Source organism: Macaca nemestrina, chromosome 15 (assembly GCF_043159975.1).
Source record: "Macaca nemestrina isolate mMacNem1 chromosome 15, mMacNem.hap1, whole genome shotgun sequence".
Taxonomy (NCBI): domain Eukaryota; kingdom Metazoa; phylum Chordata; class Mammalia; order Primates; family Cercopithecidae; genus Macaca; species Macaca nemestrina.
Window position 1 is genome coordinate 36,269,392 of NC_092139.1, and position 21,527 is coordinate 36,290,918.

General features: G+C 43.2%; 1 protein-coding gene and 1 long non-coding RNA gene across 2 annotated transcripts in view; one reads left to right on the forward strand and one right to left on the reverse strand.

Annotated features, from left to right (window-relative positions):
• Positions 1–21,527, forward strand: part of LOC105481620 (transmembrane channel like 2) — a 106,424-nt gene that overhangs the window by 61,580 nt on the left and 23,317 nt on the right. The window contains exons 10-15 of the mRNA XM_011741348.2: positions 3,730–3,918; positions 12,635–12,814; positions 14,289–14,438; positions 15,315–15,443; positions 18,190–18,257; positions 19,122–19,361. Coding sequence (XP_011739650.2) covers positions 3,730–3,918; positions 12,635–12,814; positions 14,289–14,438; positions 15,315–15,443; positions 18,190–18,257; positions 19,122–19,361 — 956 coding nt within the window. The remainder of the gene's footprint in view (positions 1–3,729; positions 3,919–12,634; positions 12,815–14,288; positions 14,439–15,314; positions 15,444–18,189; positions 18,258–19,121; positions 19,362–21,527) is intronic.
• Positions 14,433–21,527, reverse strand: part of LOC139358489 (uncharacterized) — a 46,212-nt gene continuing 39,117 nt past the window's right edge. Inside the window, exons 3-4 of the long non-coding RNA XR_011613479.1 lie at positions 16,069–16,255; positions 14,433–14,787 (exon numbers count right to left, since the gene is read on the reverse strand). This is a non-coding gene — a long non-coding RNA (uncharacterized lncRNA). The remainder of the gene's footprint in view (positions 14,788–16,068; positions 16,256–21,527) is intronic.

Genomic DNA, 21,527 nt, shown 5'->3' on the forward strand with positions numbered 1-21,527 from the left:
CTTCACAGACCTTGCCTCTGCTTTATTAATTTTTTTTTTTTTTTTGAGACAGAGTCTTGCTCTGTCACCCAGGCTGGAGTGCAGTGGCCGGATCTCGGCTCACTGGAAGCTCCGCCTCCCGGGTTTACGCCATTCTCCTGCCTCAGCCTCCCGAGTAGCTGGGACTACAGGCACCCGCCACCTCGCCCGGCTAGTTTTTTGTATTTTTTAGTAGAGACAGGGTTTCACCGTGTTAGCCAGGATAGTCTCGATCTCCTGACCTCGTGATCCGCCCGTCTCGGCCTCCTAAAGTGCTGGGATTACAGGCTTGAGCCACCGCGCCCGGCCTTACTTTATTTATTTATTTATTTATTTATTTATTTAGACAGAGTGTCGCTCTGTCACCCAGGCTGGAGTGTAGTGGCAAAATCTCAGTTCACTGCAACCTCCGGCTCCCGGGTTCAAGTGATTCTCCTGCTTCAGCCTCTTGAGTAGCTAGGATTACAGGTGCACGCCACCACGCCCGGCTAATTTTTTTTTATTTTTAGTAGAGTCATGGTTTCACCACATTGGCCAGGCTGATCTCAAACTCCTGACCTCAAGTGATCTGCCCACCTTGGCCTCCCAAGGTGCTGGGATTACAAGTGTGAGCCACCGTGCCCGGCCCATGTCTCTACTTTAAAATCACAATTTATTTTCTAAACAAGAGATTTTTAAAATATATATATGAAGTGCTGCTGACAAAGTTTCCATCATTGTCCAGTGAGACTGGGTGTTGTTTATTTATGCGACTGGTATAAAAACAGGCATGGGGCGTTCTGAAAACAAAACACAGTTCCATGAGATTATGAAAGAGCCAGAAAGTTTCCTGTGTGTACATGTCCAAAAAAAAGTACAACAAAGCAGAAAGACCCTTCTGAGGGTGCATGATAAATAAAGGACTACTGCAGGGTTCTAAGTTGCAGTTGAAACATATGTATAATTGAGTGGTTGGGTTTGCATATTAAAAAAACAAAAAGTATTTTTAGTAGAGATGGGGTTTTACCATTTTGGCCAGGCTGGTCTCGAACTCCTGACCTCAAATGATCCACCTGCCAATCCCAGCTACTCGGGAGGCTGAGGCAAGAGAATCGCTTGAATCCAAAAGGCAGAAGGTGCGGTGAGCCAAGATCGCACCACTGCATTCCAGCCTGAGTGACAGAGTGAGACTCTGGCTCAAAATGAATGAATGAATGAGATGTTAAAAAAAAAAAAAAGATGAAATTAACCCTATGTTTCTTTCAATCCACATACAAATAATTTCTTTACAAGAGAGGTTTGAGGAGGCCTGTAGAACTATAGCTCATATAAAATAACCATCCAGCTGGGAAGCAAATGAATGAAGGCCAAAGTTGTAATGCTGAAGCACTGCACATTGTACTTTGCCCCTGTGATTGTAAAAACCATTCCAAATTCTTCCTTTTTTCTTCTTTAATCAAATTTTTTTTTTTTTTTTTTTTTTTTTTTTGAGACAAGGTCTCACTCCGGCTGGAGTGCCGTGCTCAGTTAAATTTTTCTTTTTTTTGTAGAGATGGGGTCTTTCACTATGTTGCCCAGGCTGGTCTCAAATTCCTGGCGTCAAGCAATCCTCCCTCCTTGGCCTCCCAAAGCACTGGGATTACAGGTGTGAGCCACTGCATCCAGCTCCCATGTCAAGTTCTTTATGGCTCAATATTTCTCCTGTCTGATCAGTTTCCCCCAGGACCTAGCGAAGCTCACATTTACACTGCAACTGTGCTTGGTTCTCTTTTCTTTGTCCCTCTCCTCTCTTGAATTCCTTCCTGCTGTCCACTGACTGATGCCTACAGATGGCAGGGACACCCACTAGGAAAAGGGCTTGAGCTCAGCAACTCACAGCATGGGTTTCCCAGCCTAGAGCCCGGTGGGCTTTGTAGTGCATGGAGCAGGGAGCTGACTCTGTCTCCTCTCCTTCTTCTTACAGCAATGGGGGGCTTATGGCCACTTCCATCCAAAGCCAGGGTAGGGGTGATTGGGGGCTTCGACTTTTCCTCCAGGACTGTGAGAAAGGGACAAAGAAGATCAATGTCTTTGAAACACTTTGAACATGTGAGAAGTAAAATGACTTCTTTTGTGAGTTTATTAAAAGAGACATAATATACTTGTATAACAGAATAGAGGTGAAAATTCTGTGAATTAAGACTTTGGGGTCTGGGAGAGTTCATTTTTCATCCTGGTTCTACCACTTACTCTCTGTGTCTAGGGCACAAGTTTAATAATCAAAAATCAATTTTTATATACTAACAGAAAACAATTAGAAAATAAGTTTAAGGCCAGGCACAGTGGCTCACACCTGTAATCCCCACACTTTGGGAGGCTGAGACAGGATCACCTGAGGTCAAGAGTTCGAGACCAGCCTGGACAACACAGAGAAACCCTGCCTGTACTAAAGATAGAAAAAATAGCCAGGTGTAGTGGTGGGCATCTCTAATTCCAGCTATTCGGGAGACTGAGGCAGAAGAATCGCTTGAACATAGGAGGCGGAGGTTGCAGTGAGCTGAGATCATGCCATGCACTCCAGCCTAGGCGACACAGTGAGACTCTGTCTCAAAAAAAAAAAAAAAAAAAAAAAAGAAAGAAAGAAAAAAGAAAAAGAAAAAAAGTTTAATTTCTATTGATAATAGTATCCAAAAAAAACATAAAATTCCTAAGTATAAATTTAGCCAAAATAATGTACAAGACCATTACACCAAAAGTATAAAATAATGCTGAAAGAAATTAAGAAACCCTAAGTAAATGGAAGATACGCTATGCTGATGGATTAGAACAGAGGTTGGCAAACTATGGCCCACAGGCCAAATCCAGCCTACTGCCTACTTTTACAAATAAAGTTTTATCGAAACAAAGCATTCCAATGTATTTACACCTTGTCTATGGTTGCTTTCATGCCATGATGGTTGAGTGGTTGTGAGACAGACCATATGACCAGCAAACCAAAAATACTATCTAGCTTTTTATAGAATGAGTTTGCCAACCCTCGATTAGAAGACTCAATATTTTAAGATTCAGTTGGAATCTATTTGACCTATAGACTTAGTCCGAATCAGTTACTGAAATCTCTCTGGGCCTTAGGGTCTGTAATATGGGCAATAACAGTAACTATTCTACTGGTTTGTTGCTGGGATTAAGAGGGACAATGCAGCCGGGCACAGTGGCTCATGCCTGTAATCCCAGCAGCTTGGGAAACTGAGGCAGGCAGATCACCTAAGATCAGGAGATCGAGACTGGTCTGACCAACATGGAGAAACCCCATCTCTGCCAAAAATATAAAATTAGCCGGGGGTGGTGGCGCATGCCTGTAATCCCAGCTACTCAGGAGGCTGAGGCAGAAGAATCACTTGAACCCAGGAGGTGGTGAGCCGAGATTGTGCCATTGCACTCCCACCTGGGCAACAAGAGCAAAACTCCGTCTCAAAAAAGAAAAAAAGAGTGACAATGCATGTAAAGTACCATGTCTGACTCATGGTCACTATTTAAGAAATCTAAGTTTTTCTTATACATACTGGAATAGCAGTAACAACAAATGTATTTTTTACAGAAAATAATTCTCCATAGGGCACAGGGCATTACATCATCTCCTCTATATTACTTCATTTCTGGAAATATAGAAAGTACTATTTTCAGGGACCCAACAGCCATGGTTCTGGCATTTCTGGCCTGACATTTATGCACATCTCATTTTCACACATTAAGGAATCAATAGTGGATGAACAAGAGAGTAACAAAGAAGAAAATATCCATCTGACAAGATTTCTTCGTGTCCTAGCCAACTTTCTCATCATCTGCTGTTTGTGTGGAAGTGGGTACCTCATTTACTTTGTGGTGAAGCGATCCCAGCAATTCTCCAAAATGCAGAATGTTAGCTGGTATGAAAGGAATGAGGTAAGAATACATCTCTGATGAAGTGAAGGTTGACGGCAAATACTGAAAATCACTGGTTCCTATGCCATTCATTTGATTTATTGAAAGTCTGGATTATAGGCTTGTTTTAATAAGTGAAATTACATCCCTTTCCAGTCAAATAGCATGAATATCCTGAACAAAAAGTCACCTGTTATTAGGTTTTCGGAACTGGCTTTTACAACTAGAAAAACTGGATTAGCAACTGGATAGCCAACTGTGCAACACCAATTACTAACGAGGTGATCCTTTCCTCACAGCTTTGCAGTTCCTTACATCGTAAATCAAGTGCTTATTAATGCATTGGTGTGATTCTGGGCTCTCTTTTCTATTCCTATTTGTCTATTCCTGCACAAATAAGAAACTGATATACTATGCATTTACACTATGTCTTAATATCTGATAGAGTGAGTTTTCTCATCAAGCTCCACAATAAAATGCATTAAGGTTTTATTGTGATAACATAGAATCCATAAACCTCTTTTGGGAATTTGAAATCTGTGGTCATTTGTGAAAATGGCTACAAATTCTTCCTGTCATTTTATGCACATCCCTTTGCTTTCCTTTGCACATTCATGAAGAGGTGGCATCTGTGTCCCCCATCTTTTGAATCCACCTTAGCTTGGTCATGTGAGTTGGTTTAGCCAATGCAACAATAGCAACCATGAAATGTGCAGAGATTTGAAAAGTGCTTGTGTATTGAGACTTGCTCTTTTATTGCTTTTGGAAACCCTCACACCTCCATCATGTGAATAATCTCTGGCTAGCCTCCTGAATGATGAGACACATGGTCCATCTCCCCACCCTGGCCAATAGCCAGTAAACCACCAGATATTTGAATGGAGCCATCAGCTATCAGCAGGTAAGGCCAACAAAAGAACCACCCAGTTAAGTCCAGTTAAAAAAAAAAAAATGCTGCCCCACAGAATCATGAGCTAGATAAATTAATAATAAGAAAGAGTTTATCTTGCATTCAAACTGCAATTTTAAAAAAAGAAGACAGCCTATCTTCTCCCAACAAAGCAAGAAAGGATATAAAAAAGGAAATATGGAATTGATAGGAGGACAAATATAAAGCACAAAATCAGATTTAAATCCAAATATATCAGTGATTCTAACAGATGTAAATGGATTTGATGCTACAGTTTGAAGACAATAATAATTAGATCAAAAACTGTTAAAGCTATGTGCTATTTATAATTAACTCATCTAAAACATCGGGACACAGAAAAGTTTAAAATAAAAGAATGGGGCCGGTGGTTTCTGCTAAGGGTGGCCTAGGTTATTTGGATCAAGTAACCAATTAAAAGCACTAAAAATGCTAGTTTAAAGAAAAAGCATACCTTGAAAACACTGAGGATCTGAAAACACAGTGAGAGACTCCCAAGACCAATTTTAAGTGAAAGCCTGTGACCAGAAATATAAGGGGAGTATCAGTGCCAAGTCTCTTATGCTCTGAAGGCAAATGCTGACTTTTCAAACACTTGTTCCTATGCTCTAGTTCCATCCCACTAGGGCCAGTGTCTTAGCCTGTGTTGGGTTAATTAGGTTCCTTCAGCCTTGATGTGGTGACTCTGTCCTAAGGTGGGAAGTTTCACAATAGCCAATTAGCAGTTCTCGAATTCCCAATTTATTTCGAGGCCTTCATACCCCATCAGTCACTCGACTAATATTCAACACACAGGCAGTAATAAAAGGGAGGTAACAAACCACAACGATGGCTCCAGAGACCAACACATCAACAGATGAGCCGAGTGGATCCAGAAGTCATTCAGGCACTGGCCAGCAGAAGCAGGCATCGCTGTTTCTCTCTTGCAGCAGCTGCTGCTAAAATTGGGAGAAGGTTCCAGAGTTCTCATGGGCAGAGCCTCCAAAGGCTTTTTGAACAAGGCCAGGTCCTGGCTGCTTTTATGATCCTCCCAGATGGGTCTGTTCTCTTCATCTCAGCCAAACTTTCATTCTCTTATCAGTTCATTTCAGGAAATACCAGGCAGCAGCAGGTGTTCACTTATCACCTCAGTCCATTATATACATGCTTATCACTTTGAGAGGGGGTGGAACAACTTCACTATGGGCTTAATGCTTTTTGACATGACTGACTCCATTTTGAGACATTAGGATCACAAATTATGACGTATCAGTTTGCTAGGACTGTGATATTATTACATATTTCTTATTATATATTGGTCTGCTCCCAGTTTCTGGCACACAGCCCCTAAAACCCTTGGAATCTCTAGAGTGATCAGTGTTTTTGTGTATGCCAGTAAGATGACTGGTGGCTGGAAGCTCCTGGATAACTTCTGCATGTGGGCTGGCTGCCAGGGGAACCAGTGATTAGAAAATTGGAACTTTCAGCTGTATCCCCTCACCTCCAGGGAGAGGGACTGAGGTTGAGTTGATCACCAATGGCCAGTGATTTAATCAATCATGACTACATAATGATGCCTCCATAAAAACCCAAAGGGCAGTGTTTGAAGAGCTTATGGGTTGCTGAACACGTGGAGTGTGGCAAGCCCAGAGGGTCTGGAAGCTCCAAGCACCTTGCCCATACCTTATCCTACGGATCTCTTCCACCTGGCCATTCCTGAGTTATATCCTTTGAGATAAACAGATAATCTAGTAATTAAATTGTTTTCCTGAATGATTTGCTCACTCTAGCAAATGACCAAACCCAAGAAAGGGGTTGTGAGAATCTCTGCTTTATAGCCAAATCAGACAGAAGTTGCCAGTAACCTGGCGACCTAATACTTGTGATTGGCATCCAAAGTGGGGGCAGCCTTGTGGGATTGAGCCCTTCACCTGTGGAGTCTGTGCTCACTCTGGTTAGTGTCCTAATTGAATTGAATTTTACGCTACCCAGCTGGTATCAGAAAATTGGTTGGTATGGGGAAAAATGTGGTGTCAGAAGTGTCAAATGTGTCTGACACATTTGGTGTCAGAAGTGTCCTGGAAGTAAAGTGTTGAGAGTATAGAACAAAAAACATATAGGCTGCCACAACAAAGCACCACAGACTGAGTAGCTTAAACAACAGAAATGTATTTGCTCACCGTTCTGGAGGCCGGAAGTCCGAGATCAAGGAGTTGGCAGATTTGCTTTCTCCTGAGGCTTGCAGGGGCTGTCTTCTCCCGGTGTCCTTCTGTGACCTTTCTTCTGTGCATGTGCACAGAGACAGAGAGAGATGTCTGGTGTCTTTTCCTCTTCTTAGAAGAACACCAGTCTTATTGGATTAGGTCCCACCCTTGTGACCTCACTTAACCTTAATTACCTCCTTAAAGGCCCCATCTCCAAATAGTCACATTGAGAGTTATAGCTTCAAGATACAAATTTGTGGGAGGGGGAGGAGGAGACACGATTTAGTCCATAAAGTCCAAAAAGACAAAGTTTCCAAACCAGGACTTTTCCATATTAGGAGGAGGGGAAAATCTCCCTAAGTTGACCTCACCACCTCTCTTCCAGGAGTTAAGGCATTCAAGGTATGGGTGAACCTGATCTGACCCTCCTCGCACCTCCAGTAACTACTGAGGGGACAGCTTCCTGTTTAGGCTGGAAGTGGAAAAGAGAAGGAAAAGGTGCTGTCCCCAGAGCCTATGGCCTCAGACCTTCCACTGAACAGACTTGTATCTGGGGCTCTCAGCCCTTGACTTTGGTTTGAAGCGTTGTAGATGGTAGTGTACCAGGCACCTGGCAGAACCAAGCTTAGAGCCTCTCTAATTCAGCATGTACATATCTAGGCCTCAAAGAACTCCATACATAATTATTAAAGGTCAATGACCAGAAAGAAGTTATAGGTTACCTGGTATACAAGAAAATAAGGCAAAATGATAGACTTGCTCCTTTTACCTACATGCCAAGATTTATTTTCCTTTTTCTTTAAAGTCCATTAACTTTACTTAAGAATACGTCTTGGTGTTGGTCATTCTGGTTTGATATTCTCGGATACACAATGTGTTCTCTCTTTTTTTTTTTTTTTTTTTTTGAGATAAAGTCTCACTCTGTCGCCCAGGCTGGAGTGCAGTGGCATGATCTTGGCTCACTGCAATCGCCACCTCCTGGGTTCAAACAATTCTCTTGCCTCAGCCTCCTGAGTAGCTGGGATTACAGGTGCATGCCACCATGCCTGGCTAATTTTTGTATTTTTAGTAGAGATGGGGTTTCACCCTATTGGGCAGGCTGGTCTCGATCTCCTGACCTCAAATGATCTGCCCACCTCACCTCCCAAAGTGCTGAGATTACAGGTGTGAGCCACCGTACTGGACCCCAAAGTTTTTTTAAATGTTAGGCAAATTCAAATCTTGTTTTTCATTTAAGGGAAGATTTATTGAATTACAGTTGTTTTAATTTGTTCTGTTCCCATGTTTGGGTTTTTTTCTTCAGGACCTCCTATTATACCTGTGTTGAATCTTCCTTGTCTCTCTTCAATACATCTCATTTTCTCTCAAATCCTATTAACTTCTTTCTTCATATATTTTTTACTTTTAAAATTCTCCCCCTTTTTATCTTTTTCTTGTAATTATCATTATGTTTTTTAATTGTGATTCTCTTAGGTATTCTTCAATTTTAATATAGTTTTCCCTTAATTTTTTTTTTTTTTCTGCAGTATTCTGTTACCAGTATTCTGGGTTTTTCTAATTTTTGTTTATATTGTTTTGTGACCTGTATTTTCTTAACATCTTTCAGTCTTCTGTTTTTGAATACTGATTATAATTTTTTTAACTGTTTTGTATAACTTACCTTTTGGTGCGTTTTCATTATCTGAAAGGATTTTAATCTACTTCTTGTTCTCTTTTCCTTGTAATAACTTTGTATGGGATTTGACCTAGAAAAAAACTTTTCCGCTGTTCATTTTCATATAAAATTAGTTTTGCTGAAGTTTTAGTGAGCCATGGTTCAGGAAAACTTCCCTAATTTAACAGAGCTGTCTCTTCCACTGTTTTTGTGAAGTCTTCAAAATATATGGTGGCTTTCTTTCTTTTTTTTTTTTTTTTTTTGAGACGGAGTCTCTCGCTTTGTCACCCGGGCTGGAGTGCAGTGGCCGGATCTCAGCTCACTGCAAGCTCCACCTCCCGGGTTTACACCATTCTCCTGCCTCAGCCTCCCGAGTAGCTGGGACTACAGGCGCCCGCCACCTCGCCCGGCTAGTTTTTTGTATTTTTTAGTAGAGACGGGGTTTCACCGGGTTAGCCAGGATGGTCTCGATCTCCTGACCTCGTGATCCACCCGTCTCAGCCTCCCAAAGTGCTGGGATTACAGGCTTGAGCCACCGTGCCCGGCCTGGTGGCTTGCTTTCTGAGAGCTCCTGCCTCTCATCCCTTTTCTACTTTTTATCTAGACCTTCCCATTCCTTTCTCTATATTCCCCCTGTCTGCTTAATTTCAATTCTGTTCTCAGAATAGTCTCCTTCATGTTGTGCCCTGTCCTATTAGGGAGCTTGACTGATCAATTTCAAAAGTTCAAGAGGCCCAGGCTGTTTTAGCTCATCTCCAGATTAACCAAAAATGACCTTGCACTCACCTATTATCGGACTGAGCAGAGTTCCTCACAGTTTCAGCTGCTGTTCTCTGATTGTTCCACTATGCTTTTCATTGAGTACCTATTAGCCATTTTGACATCCTCCTGTTCTCAAATTCACTGGACACCCCACTGTTTTCTCTTGGCCTTCTCTCATCCAAACATGAATTCTGTAAGAACTTGTGGCTGTTGGTAATTTGTATTGTATTGTAACCACTTGTATTTAAGGATTCATTAGGACATCTAACTTTGATGTCTATGTGATTTTTCTTTTATTATTTAATCGCTTCATCCAGTTTTACATGAGAATTCAGGGAGATTCAAAAATCATGTTGTGGCTATCATTATCTTCCCAGAACTCCAAGTTATTATTTTTAGTATGAAGATGCATTCACCATGAAAACCATCATTTTCTCTTAGGATAAAGTCCTAGATGGCTTTCCCTGACTTACCTTCCCAGTTGTACCTTTATTTTTCTTTATTATTATTATTTGAGATGAAGTCGCGCTCTGTCATCCAGGCTGGAATGCAGTGACACGATTTCAGTTCACTGCAACCTCCACCTCCTGAGTTCAAGTGATTCTCTTGCCTCAGCCTCCCAAGTAGCTGGGACTATAGGCACGCACCACCATACCTGGCTAATTTTTATATTTTTAGTAGAGACAAGGTTTTGCCATGTTGGCCAGGCTGGTCTCAAACTCCTGACCCCAGGTGATCCATCTGCCTCAGCTTCCCAAAGTGCTGGGATTACAGGCATGACCCACCACACCTAGCCACCAATTGTACCTTTAGTCACTCTTCCCATCTTCACTAAACTGCAGCAACATTGGCCTCTGTTCTGCTGAGATGCTTTCTCACACACTCTCATCTCTCTTGAATAATTTCAGGTATGAGTTTAAATGTTATATCCTTATTTCTATTATATACTTAATGTACTTACCCTTTGCAGCATTTTTACCTTTGTAATGATTATGTAATGATTAACTCATTATGGAATTATTTACATCAACTTTAAGTCCTTGTGGGCAGAGTGTGTATGACTTTTTATTCTTTGTTGCATCTTTAGAATTTGGCACAGTGACTCACACATAGTAAGTGCTTAATAAATGAGAGATGGAGGAAAGACAAAGGAGATAACTATTAACTGAATACCTACAATAGACCTCTATATGCATTATTTATGCCTCATAGCACCATGGCAGGATAGGCACCCTTAGTCCTAGTTTTTGCATAAATATCTGAGTACCAGAAAATTTAAGACACACACTTACTAGCAACGGAGTCAGGATTAGGACCCAGTACCTGCCTGGCTCTGAGTCTCTCTCTGGGGCCTCATTCCTGATTGCCTAAACTTACCTCTAACCTACTCTGGATCAGTGCAGCTGGACATCAACTCAGGCACTCCCAACAGTGGATTAGAGGCCCCAGTGTAGCTCCTGACCTGGTCAGAATGGGTTTAAGATATGGAAAGACAGGGACTTTGGGGGCCCCTCTGTAGGATGGGAGAACTGAGGAATAGAGTAAGAAGGGAAAAATGTCCCTTCCACAAAGCCTCACTGGGTCACTGAGCTGTGAGAAGGACTCAAAAGATGCCCAAGATGAATTCTACTCTTAAGAGGATTGCAGTTTCCTTAGGATGCAGGCTTGACAAGAGTAAACCAAAGCACAAACAACAGTAGGCAGGAATACCATGATCAAATAAGATGTTTTAGGTTACAGATAGAACTGTCCATGAGAGCTGAAGAGGCAGTGGAATTTTGTGGCAGAGAAGGGAATTAGGCTGAGCATTACACAAACATATAACGAAGGGCAGTGGTAGATATGGGGCAGTGATGGCTCTCCAGGTAAGAACTATATGGACAGGTATGGAGATGATGAGAAACCAAGCCAAGGGTTGGTGTGAGAGAGAGTGGGAGAGTCAGGACAAGCCTAGAAGAGCTGACCAACTTGAAATTTGGTCAACAGTTCAGGGATTTACTTTCCACTGGGTGAGCAGTTATTTTTTGTTTGTTTTTGTTTTTTTGAGATGGAGTCTTGCTCTGCCACCCAGGCTGGAGTGCAGTGGCACGATCTCACCTCACTGTAGTCTCCGCCTCCTGGGTTCAAGCAATCCTCCTGCCTCAGCCTCCTGAGTAGCTGGGATTACAGGTGCGTGCCACCGCGCCCAGCTAATTTTTTGTATTTTTACTACAGATGGGGTTGCACCATGTTAGCCAGAATCTCCTGGCTATCTCCTGACCTCATGATCCACCTGCCTTGGCCTCCCAAAGTGCTGGGATTACAGGCGTGAGCCACCGCGCCCAGCCGGGTGAGCAGTTTTAATTGCAGAGAGATGTCCCATTGCGGTCAGATTCAGTCATATGAGTCGGTATTCTCCCAAAACTGGAGCCAAAATTGAGTGCTTGATGCTTACCATGCTCTGGGATAGTAGATTTACATATATTATTCTTCTGATTCTCACCACAAGGACTGTCATCACAATTTTACCCATGAAGAAACAAGAAGGACAGAGAAGTGATGTAACTTTTCCTAAGTTACAAAGACAGCAAGTGTTAGAGCTGGGGCTTAAACCCAGAGAGCTGACTCCAAACGCACACTCTCTCTATTTTGGTTTGTTTGTTTGCTTGTTTGTTTATTTTGAGACAGAGTCTCACTCTGTCGCCCAGGCTGGAGTGCAGTGGCACGATCTCGGCTCCCTGCAACCTCCACCTCCCAGGTTCAAGCGATTCTTAAGCCTCAGCCTTCCGAGTAGCTGGGACTACAGGCACCCGCCACCATGCCTGGCTAAGTTTTGTATCTTTAGTAGAGATGGGGTTTTACCATGTTAGCCAGGATGCTCTCAATCTCTTGACCTCGTGATCCACCTGCCTCAGTCTCCCAAAGTGCTGGGATTACAGGCGTGAGCCACCGAGCCTGGTCAGAAAGTGTTATTTTCATCAATACTAATAACAACAACCATGATAGCATCTGGTCACACAGCAATTATGATATGCAAGCACAGGCCGACTGCTCAGGGCATGTTGATGCCTTTGCCAGGGTCACACCGCAAGCTATATAGACCCCAGGGCCTCTTCAGGGGCAGTGGAGAGGGCAGCAGAGAAGTGGAGATCGATGGCCATGGGAGTGCAGGGATGGCGGCCAAACAAGTATAATGTTGATGACCCAACCTAGGCTTTCCTGATTCCTCAGGTAGAGATCGTGATGTCCCTGCTTGGAATGTTTTGTCCCCCTCTGTTTGAAACCATCGCTCTCCTAGAGAATTACCACCCACGCACTGGACTGAAGTGGCAGCTGGGACGCATCTTTGCACTCTTCCTGGGGAACCTCTACACGTTTCTCTTGGCCCTCATGGATGATGTCCACCTCAAGGTAAAAACCACAACGCCCTCCACCCCACTGCAATTCCTGGTGCCCATAGTATTTTCTTTTTTAATATAATAATTTCATTATGTATAATTCATATTAATTAAATAAATGTAAATTCAGAAAAAAAAAAAAAACTACTCAGAATCTATGACCCAAAGATGACCATTGTTAACCTTTTCCTATTGTTTTTTACTGTCTTCTTCTCTGGTTGTATTTTTTCATACCATATACATGTCATTTGATACCTTAATATTTTATCTTCAGCCTTTTCCACACTGTTTCAGAGCTGCCATAAATGATTAACAGCCAAGTAATTGTCCTCTAAGGTGCTATGTCATGACTTAACCATTCATCAATGCTCACCACACAATTATGGAGCACCCACAATGGCAGGCCCTGGGGTAGAGCAGACAGGAAGACACAGTCCTGTCCCAGAGTGTGTTCACACTCTGGGCCAGGAGACAGACTTCATTACAGCACTCTGTGGGATATGCATCAGTAGGGGTAAGCCCAGGGCAGCATGGCAGCGCACAGGAGAAGCTCCAGATCCCACACCCTGGGAACCTTAGCAGACATTGAAAAAGGCAGAGGGAACAGCTGGGTCAACAGGGAACTAGATGATGGCTGAACAATGGAGTGGAGCAGAAGAGTGGAAAAAAATAGAGCAAGGGAGGGCCTGATGATGCTGATGCCCCTCTTCTCCATCTCTTCCCTCCTTTATTGAGTTGTAGGAACTTTTTCCTGATGCTAACAGAAAATTGTTCTAAGCATGGAAGTGACTGAATCTGGCCCTAACCTCCCCTCCCGGCTCATCTCTGGCTTCCCTCCTCCCCAGGAGACTGCTCTACTCTCCTGAGCCTCACATTTCTGCCACAGGGCAAAATTCTCTCTTGCCTCTCTCTCTACCCCTCTCCTCATGTTTGATTGGTTGACTAATCCTCCTTGAGGTTTTGGCCCAGATGTCACCACCTCCAGGAAGTCTTTTGTGGCCCCCACTGTGTGATGTGGATGCTCCTTCTCCCAGAGATAATTTCCCACAGCTCGTATCGCTCTGTTCTGTAATTGCCTGTTCATCTCCGTCATTTACTAGACTCTAACCTTTCTGAGCAAAGCTCCATCTCTCTTGGTCACTCTGTATCACCACTACTTTATATGCACAGAAGAAACCCTGAATAAATTATTTTCAAGAGAATAATGAATGACTGGATAAATACATGAATGGATGGATGAATGCTTGGATGGATGGATGGATGGATGGATGGATGGATGGATGGATGGATGGATGGATGGATGGTTGAATGGATGAACAGACAAATGGATGGATGGACAGACAGATAGTGACTTAGAGTAGAAGATACCTTCATGGGAAAGACCCAAATGGTAGGGTTGTGGCATTTGCTCGCTTTCATTGTTCTTATAGAAACAGTTGGACCATCCCTGGCTCCTTCCTACCCCACACCTCCATCTTCTGTTCTAGCTTGCTAATGAAGAGACAATAAAAAACATCACTCACTGGACTCTGTTTAACTATTACAACTCTTCTGGTTGGAATGAGAGTGTCCCCCGACCACCACTGCACCCTGCAGATGTGCCCCGGGGTTCTTGCTGGGAGACAGCTGTGGGCATTGTGAGTAGTCATGCTCTCTCTGAAAAGGTGACCTCTGTTCTTGGTTCTTTGTTATTGCCTCCTTGATGTTTCCATTTGCAGAATAAACCTGAAAACTTACCAGCTGTTCATCCAGCAAACATTTCATAATCATCTTGGAAGAAATAAAATTACCAAAGCAGATTCTGTGCCCCCCAGGAACTCCAAATCTCTTTGGTATCCCAAAGGTTGTGATGGTGTCTGGTAGATATTTTCAATTTTTCCAGAAAAATAGTAAATTATGTCTATTATACGAATGCAGAGAAAGCTTTGTCCTTCAGTTTTTGGTCCTTCTTTTATGTGCCTCTGTGCAAAACCTGTTTTATTTTCTCTATATATCAAAAAGAGAGAGAGAGAGAGAGAGAGAGAGAAATCCGATTAGCAGGAGGTGAAAAAAGCTAGGCATTGTCCCCAGTTAACGATGGTCACATTTAGTCTTAGTGGGGGCAGCTGGCACTTCAGAATAAGTGGGGAAGCAAGGCCTTCGGGTCCTAGTGATGCTGACTACAATGCATTGGGCATAGCCAATTTAACAGGCAATTTATATACATAATTACTAAGTTTCCCAACTTAGTAATTTGTTGGTATCAATATCAGATTGAGAATGATATCAGTATCAGCTTCAAGAGGTTCAGAGATTATTCCAAAGCCATACAATTGGTAATCTGTCGTGTTGGGACCTAAATTAAGCATTTTCCAGAGCCAGGGGTCGCCTCTCTTCACAACAAAGAATCAGAGGGTCACAGAGAGAAAGTCAGGTGGGTGGGAGAGTTTATGAGACTCTCAACGAACTCTCAGGGAGGGTGGAAGAAGTGGGCAAGGTCTCCAACCGCCCCCTCTTCCTATGTTTCTCTGCAGGAATTCATGAGGCTGACGGTGTCCGACATGCTGGTAACGTACATCACCATCCTGCTGGGGGACTTCCTACGGGCTTGTTTTGTGCGGTTCATGAACTACTGCTGGTGCTGGGACTTGGAGGCTGGATTTGTAGGTCACCACTTCATGGACATTCTGCTCAAAGGAATTTCAACCATCCTCTTTGATACTTATAACGCAATGCATTCTTGGGCATTTCATTTCTTTGGAGGCTTAATGCCAGTCTCTGCTTTGTGGAGTAGTAAAGTGTTTAATTTGTTTTGCCTTTAAGGGTCTTATTTGCCTTCATAGGGGAAACTGCTTTTTCCCAATGTAATGAACAATGTGACCTTCTATTCTAGGAAATGGAGGCATCTGGTCTAGGGGAAAGTGGACCACACGCTCCAGTACTGAGTCAATGGTTGATAGGGAATTGCACCTGAGCAGCCTCAACTCTCACTAGGGAGGCTGAAATCTGACAGTGGAGGCGAATATTTTGGGAAGTCCTGGAACACACCAAGAACGCAATAACCACCGGTCCTGTCTTCTGTATGATGCTTTGAGAAACCTCCTTTGACTCGTATTCCCTTATAGCCCTCTTCTCCACCTACCTGGTAAATGTGTGTCATTTCCTCTCAGTAGTGGCCTTCTATGCTCTGGCAGAACCTCTGGCTCAGACACCTGTGCTGGACGTGTCTCTTCCACGACACCTCACTGGCCCAGCCTGTAGTCACTGGTGTGCATGTAAGTTACCTACCTCTTACCTGAGCTCCTGGTGAGAGGCTCCATAGGATGTTGACCTGTGTAGCCCTCATCCTGGCCTGGCCCAGGTAAGGGCCCCAGTACAGGTTTCTGTCACATTTTTTTTTTCTTTCAGTCATCAGTCTCAGTTATAAACAAGTCTGCTGAGTTCCTCAGCAGCCAGGAAAGCTTCATAATCTTGTCTGAGAACAAAGATGAAAGAACTTTGTGCTCAAAGAGGATGACATCTTTGATAGAAAGACACAATATTACTAAGAGGTCATTGTTCTTAAATTTGTTTGTAAGATCACCACGATTTCCAAATAATACTAAAGTTAATTTGAAAAATAAGCATGTGAGAATATCCAGAAAAAATATTTAAAAAGAAGAATAAGGCCAGGTATGGTGGCTCACACCTGTAATCCTAGCACTTTGGGAGGCCAAAGCAGGAGAATTGCTTGAGTCCAGGAGTTCAAGACCAGCCTGGGCAATCTAGCAAGACCCTATCTCTACAAAAAATAAAAAAATTAGCTGGGTGTGGTGGTGCATGCCTGTAGTCCCAGCTACTCGGGAGGCTAAGGCAGGAGGATCCCTTGATCCCTTGATCCCTTGATCACACCACTGCATTCCAGCCTGGGCAACAGAGTGAGGCCCTGTCTCAAAAAATAAAGAAAAAAAATAAAAAGAAGACTAAAAGGAACTAGACTTACCATAATACTAAAGCATATGATAAAGCTATAATAACCAAAACTGGTACTAGAAAATAGACCAACATGTCAATGGAACAGAATAGAAAGTCCAGAAATAGATACTATCTATATAGGCCTTTAGTTTATGATAAAGGGAGACTTTCAAATGCACTGGAGGGAAAGGATTTTATTAAAATATATATAAATTATATAAAAATGTGGGAGACTATATCCCTCATTCATCTCACCTAGATTAATTGTAGGTAAATCAAAGTCTTAAACATCAAAAAAATGAAAATATAAGTTTCTAAAAGAAAGCATGTACAAACTTAGAATCTTGAAGCGAGGATGATTTGTCTAAGCAGGACATGAAACCCAGTAGACAAGTGTTTTTTTAACATTTTAAAATATTAAAATTAAAATTTTGGGTCCGGGTGCAGTGGCTCACACCTGTAGTCCCAGCACTTTGGGAGGCTGAGGCAGGTGGATCACTTGAGGTCAGGAATTCAAGACCAGCCTGGCCAGCATGGTGAAACTCCGTAATCGCTTGAACCAGGAGGCAGAGGTTGCAGTGAGCCAAGATCGTGCCACTGCACTCCAGCCTGAGTGACAGAGTGAGACTCCATCTCAATAAATAAATATCCAAGACTTCACCCCCATGGATTTAGCGTATGCATGTTTCGTCCTTCCATCCATGCGTGCTGGCCCTTCCTTTGTCTCTTTCCTAACTTCCCATCTCTTCTTCTTGTGTTCTCATTTCCCTTTATCTCCATTTCTGGAAGACGAATTAGGATGTGGGCTTTAGCATGCTTCATGAGGACCCTCATATCCTCAGTGCTCACAGATTTTATGTTCTTTCAAATATTGGACAAATCACGAAAACTGAAAATCAGTTAGGCTGAAAATGTGAACCAAGCTGGGCACTTTCCTTTCCACGAACTGCTCTCAGACTGGAGGAAGAAGAGAAGGAGAAAGAAGAGTTGGAAGGATGATTTGGTTTTTGTTTGATTTTAAGCTTTCTTTTCTTTTGACTCCTCATTTAATTATTTGCATTTCGTTATTTATTAGATTTCTCCTTGATTATAATTTCAAGGTATGTTTCCGATTAAAACATGATAAAATGTTCTCTTAGAGGCAAGGGTCTTCCCAAGAACACACTGTCAGCCTGCAAGTCCTGAAAGATAGAAATTCTTTTTTTTTTTTTTTTTTAACTGAAACAGGCATTTTAAAAGTTTCAGCTTTGAGAATGTCAAATTTTTTCGTTAAAAGTTGAAAACATATTAAAGAAACAGAGTGCTAAATCTAAGGTTCTTCTCTAGTTACCAGAGCAAGCTCTTTGGGATGGAATGGTCTTGGCTTGGCCAGTTGGTTAGTAGTAGGGTTTGGCTGAATTCATCCAACATGCTTTCTTTTTTTTTTTCTCTCTCTCTCCCTCCCTCCCTCTCTAGCCTTCATATGCTGAGTTTGATATTAGTGGAAATGTGCTGGGTTTAATCTTCAACCAAGGAATGATCTGGTGAGTTATCCATTTCATCTGGTGATCGCCTCATCCAAGGAGTCAAAAAACCGGAGTCCAAGACTTTGCAACTTAACTAGTTGGAAGAGGCTGGATAAGTCATCTTGCCTCTCTGAACTCCCCTCTTTCACATGAAAAATCCAGAGCAGGACTAGATGAGAAGCAGGACAGTTTCTGGCCCACCCATATGCTACCATAGAAGTAGAGAGAAAGGGAGAGACGGGGGGGGTAGGGGAGAAAAGGAAAAGAAAGGAAGGCAGGAGAGAAGGAGGAGAAGAGGGAAGAAAAAGGGAGGAAGGAAAGAAGACAAAGGAAAGGGAAAAGGAAGGAGTAAAGAAGAGACGAGGAAAGGAAAACAAAGAAGGAGGGAGAGAGAAAAGAAGGAAGAGAAGGTGGAAGGTAAATGAACTACGGAACTCCCTCCTTTGAAAAGCGAGTTTGAGGAGGTACATAACTTTAGGTAAAGACTTTCAAGGTGCCAAGGGCTTGCTGCAAGCCACTGTCCAATTCTCTTAATTGAAGGACTTCAAATACTCTTCTGAGCAGCAATGCTGTTTTATGGAAACCAAGGAGAAACAGGCAGGAGACAGTATAATTTGCTAGATGCCTGGGGGCGAAGCAGTGGTAAAATCCTGGCCAGAACGTAAGCCAGGAATGCTCGGAGTGCCTCCCTCTCCTGAGGACTACATGGTTCTGGCTTGATGATCAATATTCTGGTTAAATGGGAGGTCCCTTACCTGGGGACTTGCCAGGAAAGCAGCTGAGCCTCATGCCCCTAACCCATCCGTCGCATTTCCTTCTATCACCTTTCCCTTGCCTTCCCTGCTGTCCAGCCAACCAGGTGTTCGGTTTCTGCCCTTCCAGGATGGGCTCCTTCTATGCTCCAGGCCTGGTGGGCATTAACGTGCTGCGCCTGCTGACCTCCATGTACTTCCAGTGCTGGGCAGTGATGAGCAGCAACGTACCCCATGAACGCGTGTTCAAAGCCTCCCGATCCAACAACTTCTACATGGGCCTCCTGCTGCTGGTGCTCTTCCTCAGCCTCCTGCCAGTGGCCTACACCATCATGTCCCTCCCACCCTCCTTTGACTGCGGGCCGTTCAGGTGCAGAGTCTCAGTTGCCCAGGAGCACCTCTCCTCCTGAGGCAGTCTGCTCAGAGGGCCTTGGCCCAGAATTCCAGTTCTAGTTTCATGCCAACTTGTAAAAGGCCATGGAGCTTTGAGTGAATCATCGATGTTATGCAAGAGCATTTTCTGCCAGGATGGAAATGTTCTGTTGTTCTGTGTCTGTGCTATTCATTTCTTTTTTTTTTTTTTTTTTTTGAGACGGAGTCTCACTCTGTCACCCAGGCTGGAGTGCAGTGGCGCGATCTCAGCTCAGCTCACTGCAAGCCCCGCCTCCCAGGTTCACGGCATTCTCCTGCCTCAGCCTCCCGAGTAGCTGGGACTACAGGCACCCGCCACCATGCCTGGCTAATTTTTTTGTATTTTTAGTAGAGATGGGGTTTCACCATCTTAACCAGAATGGTCTCGATCTCCTGACCTCGTGATCTACCTGCCTCGGCCTCCCAAAGTGCTGGGATTACAGGCGGGAGCCACCACGCCCAGCCTGTGCTGTTCATTACAGTAGCCACCAGCCACCTGTGGCTGTTGAATGATTGAAATAAGGAACTGAGAAAATGAATTTCTCATGTATTTATTTTTCTAATTTATTTATTAATTTTTAATTGATAGTTGTACATATTTTGGGGTACATGTGATATTTGGATACGTGTATACAATGTATAATGATCAAATCAGGGTAACTGGGATATCTGTCACATCAAACATTATCTTTTTAAAAATTGTTTTTAACCGAGTCTCGCTCTGTCACCCAGGCTGGAGTGCAGTGGTGCGATCTCAGCTTACCGCAACCTCCGCCTCTCGGGTTCAAGTGATTCTTGTGCCTCTGCCTCCCAAGTAGCTGGGACTACAGGCACACACCATGATGCCCAACTAATTTTTGTATTTTTGGTAGAGACGGGGTTTCACCATGTGGCCCAGACTGGTCTCAAACTCCTGGCCTCAAACAATACACTTGCCTCGGCCTCCCAAAGTGCTAGGATTACAGGCATGAGCCACAGCGCCTGGCCTAAACATTTATCTTTTCTTTGTGTTGGGAACTTTGAAATCATACAATAAATTATTGTAAACTGTCATCTCCCTGCTGTGCTATGGAACACTGGGACTTCTTCCCTCTCTCTAACTGTATATTTGTACCAGTTAACCAACCGTACTTCATCTCCACTCCTCTCTATCCTTCCCAGCCTCTGGTCACCTCATTCTACTCTCTACCTCCATGAGATCCACTTTTTTAGCTCCCACATGTAAGAACATGCAATATTTGTCTTTCTGTGCCTGGCTTATTTCACTTAACATAATTACTTCCTGTTCCATCCATGTTGCTACATGACAAGATTTCATTCTTATTTTAATTTCAATTAAAATAACCACACATGGCTAATGGCTACCATATTTGACAGCACAGTTCTACCCTTTTAACACATGGATAACTTACTACCTGGGATTAGTTTACCACAGGATAAGTAACAGTAGATATTCTGAGGATGAATTACCATACACTTATACGTGCCATTTAAATGTGAAGCAGCTGCAGTGGACTCTTGCCCAACCTCAACTGAGCTCTCTGCTTTCTAGAGCATTGGCCTGAGGGTTCAAGATATAAGTCAAGCTAGTTAGGAGACTGGATATTGTATAAAAGGACAAATAGTTATGTAAGGAGGTAGATCAAGAAATAATGTGTATCTACTGTTCTCTTTCCAAATGAATGACCTTCTGAAAACAAAGCCCTCTGCTGACTCCATAAAGAGAGGTTCTGTAGTTAAAGCAGTTTGGGACATACTGCCCCTTCTGTCTGCCATTATCTCACTTAGAAATGCTCGATGCACACTCCTTTGTTAAAGGCTCTGAAGAATCATGTAATGAGGTAACACCTGTAAGCTAGTGTCTCCATCCTTATTGACCACAGAACCCTTTCTGCATGGATCACTCATCCAGGGCTGGAAATAGGGCGAGGCAGGTGAATGACGCCCTACACTGCACATGAGCAACCCTGAGGGCATTACTTCCTTAAATTGTGCACTCAGGGCCTCACCTGCCTCACTCTAGTCCCAACCCTGCCTACCAATGAGGAGAAACACTGTTCCGTGAAAGGGTTGTATATGCAAAACAGCCCCTAAATGCCCAAAGAGCCTAGAATCCAAAGGAGGA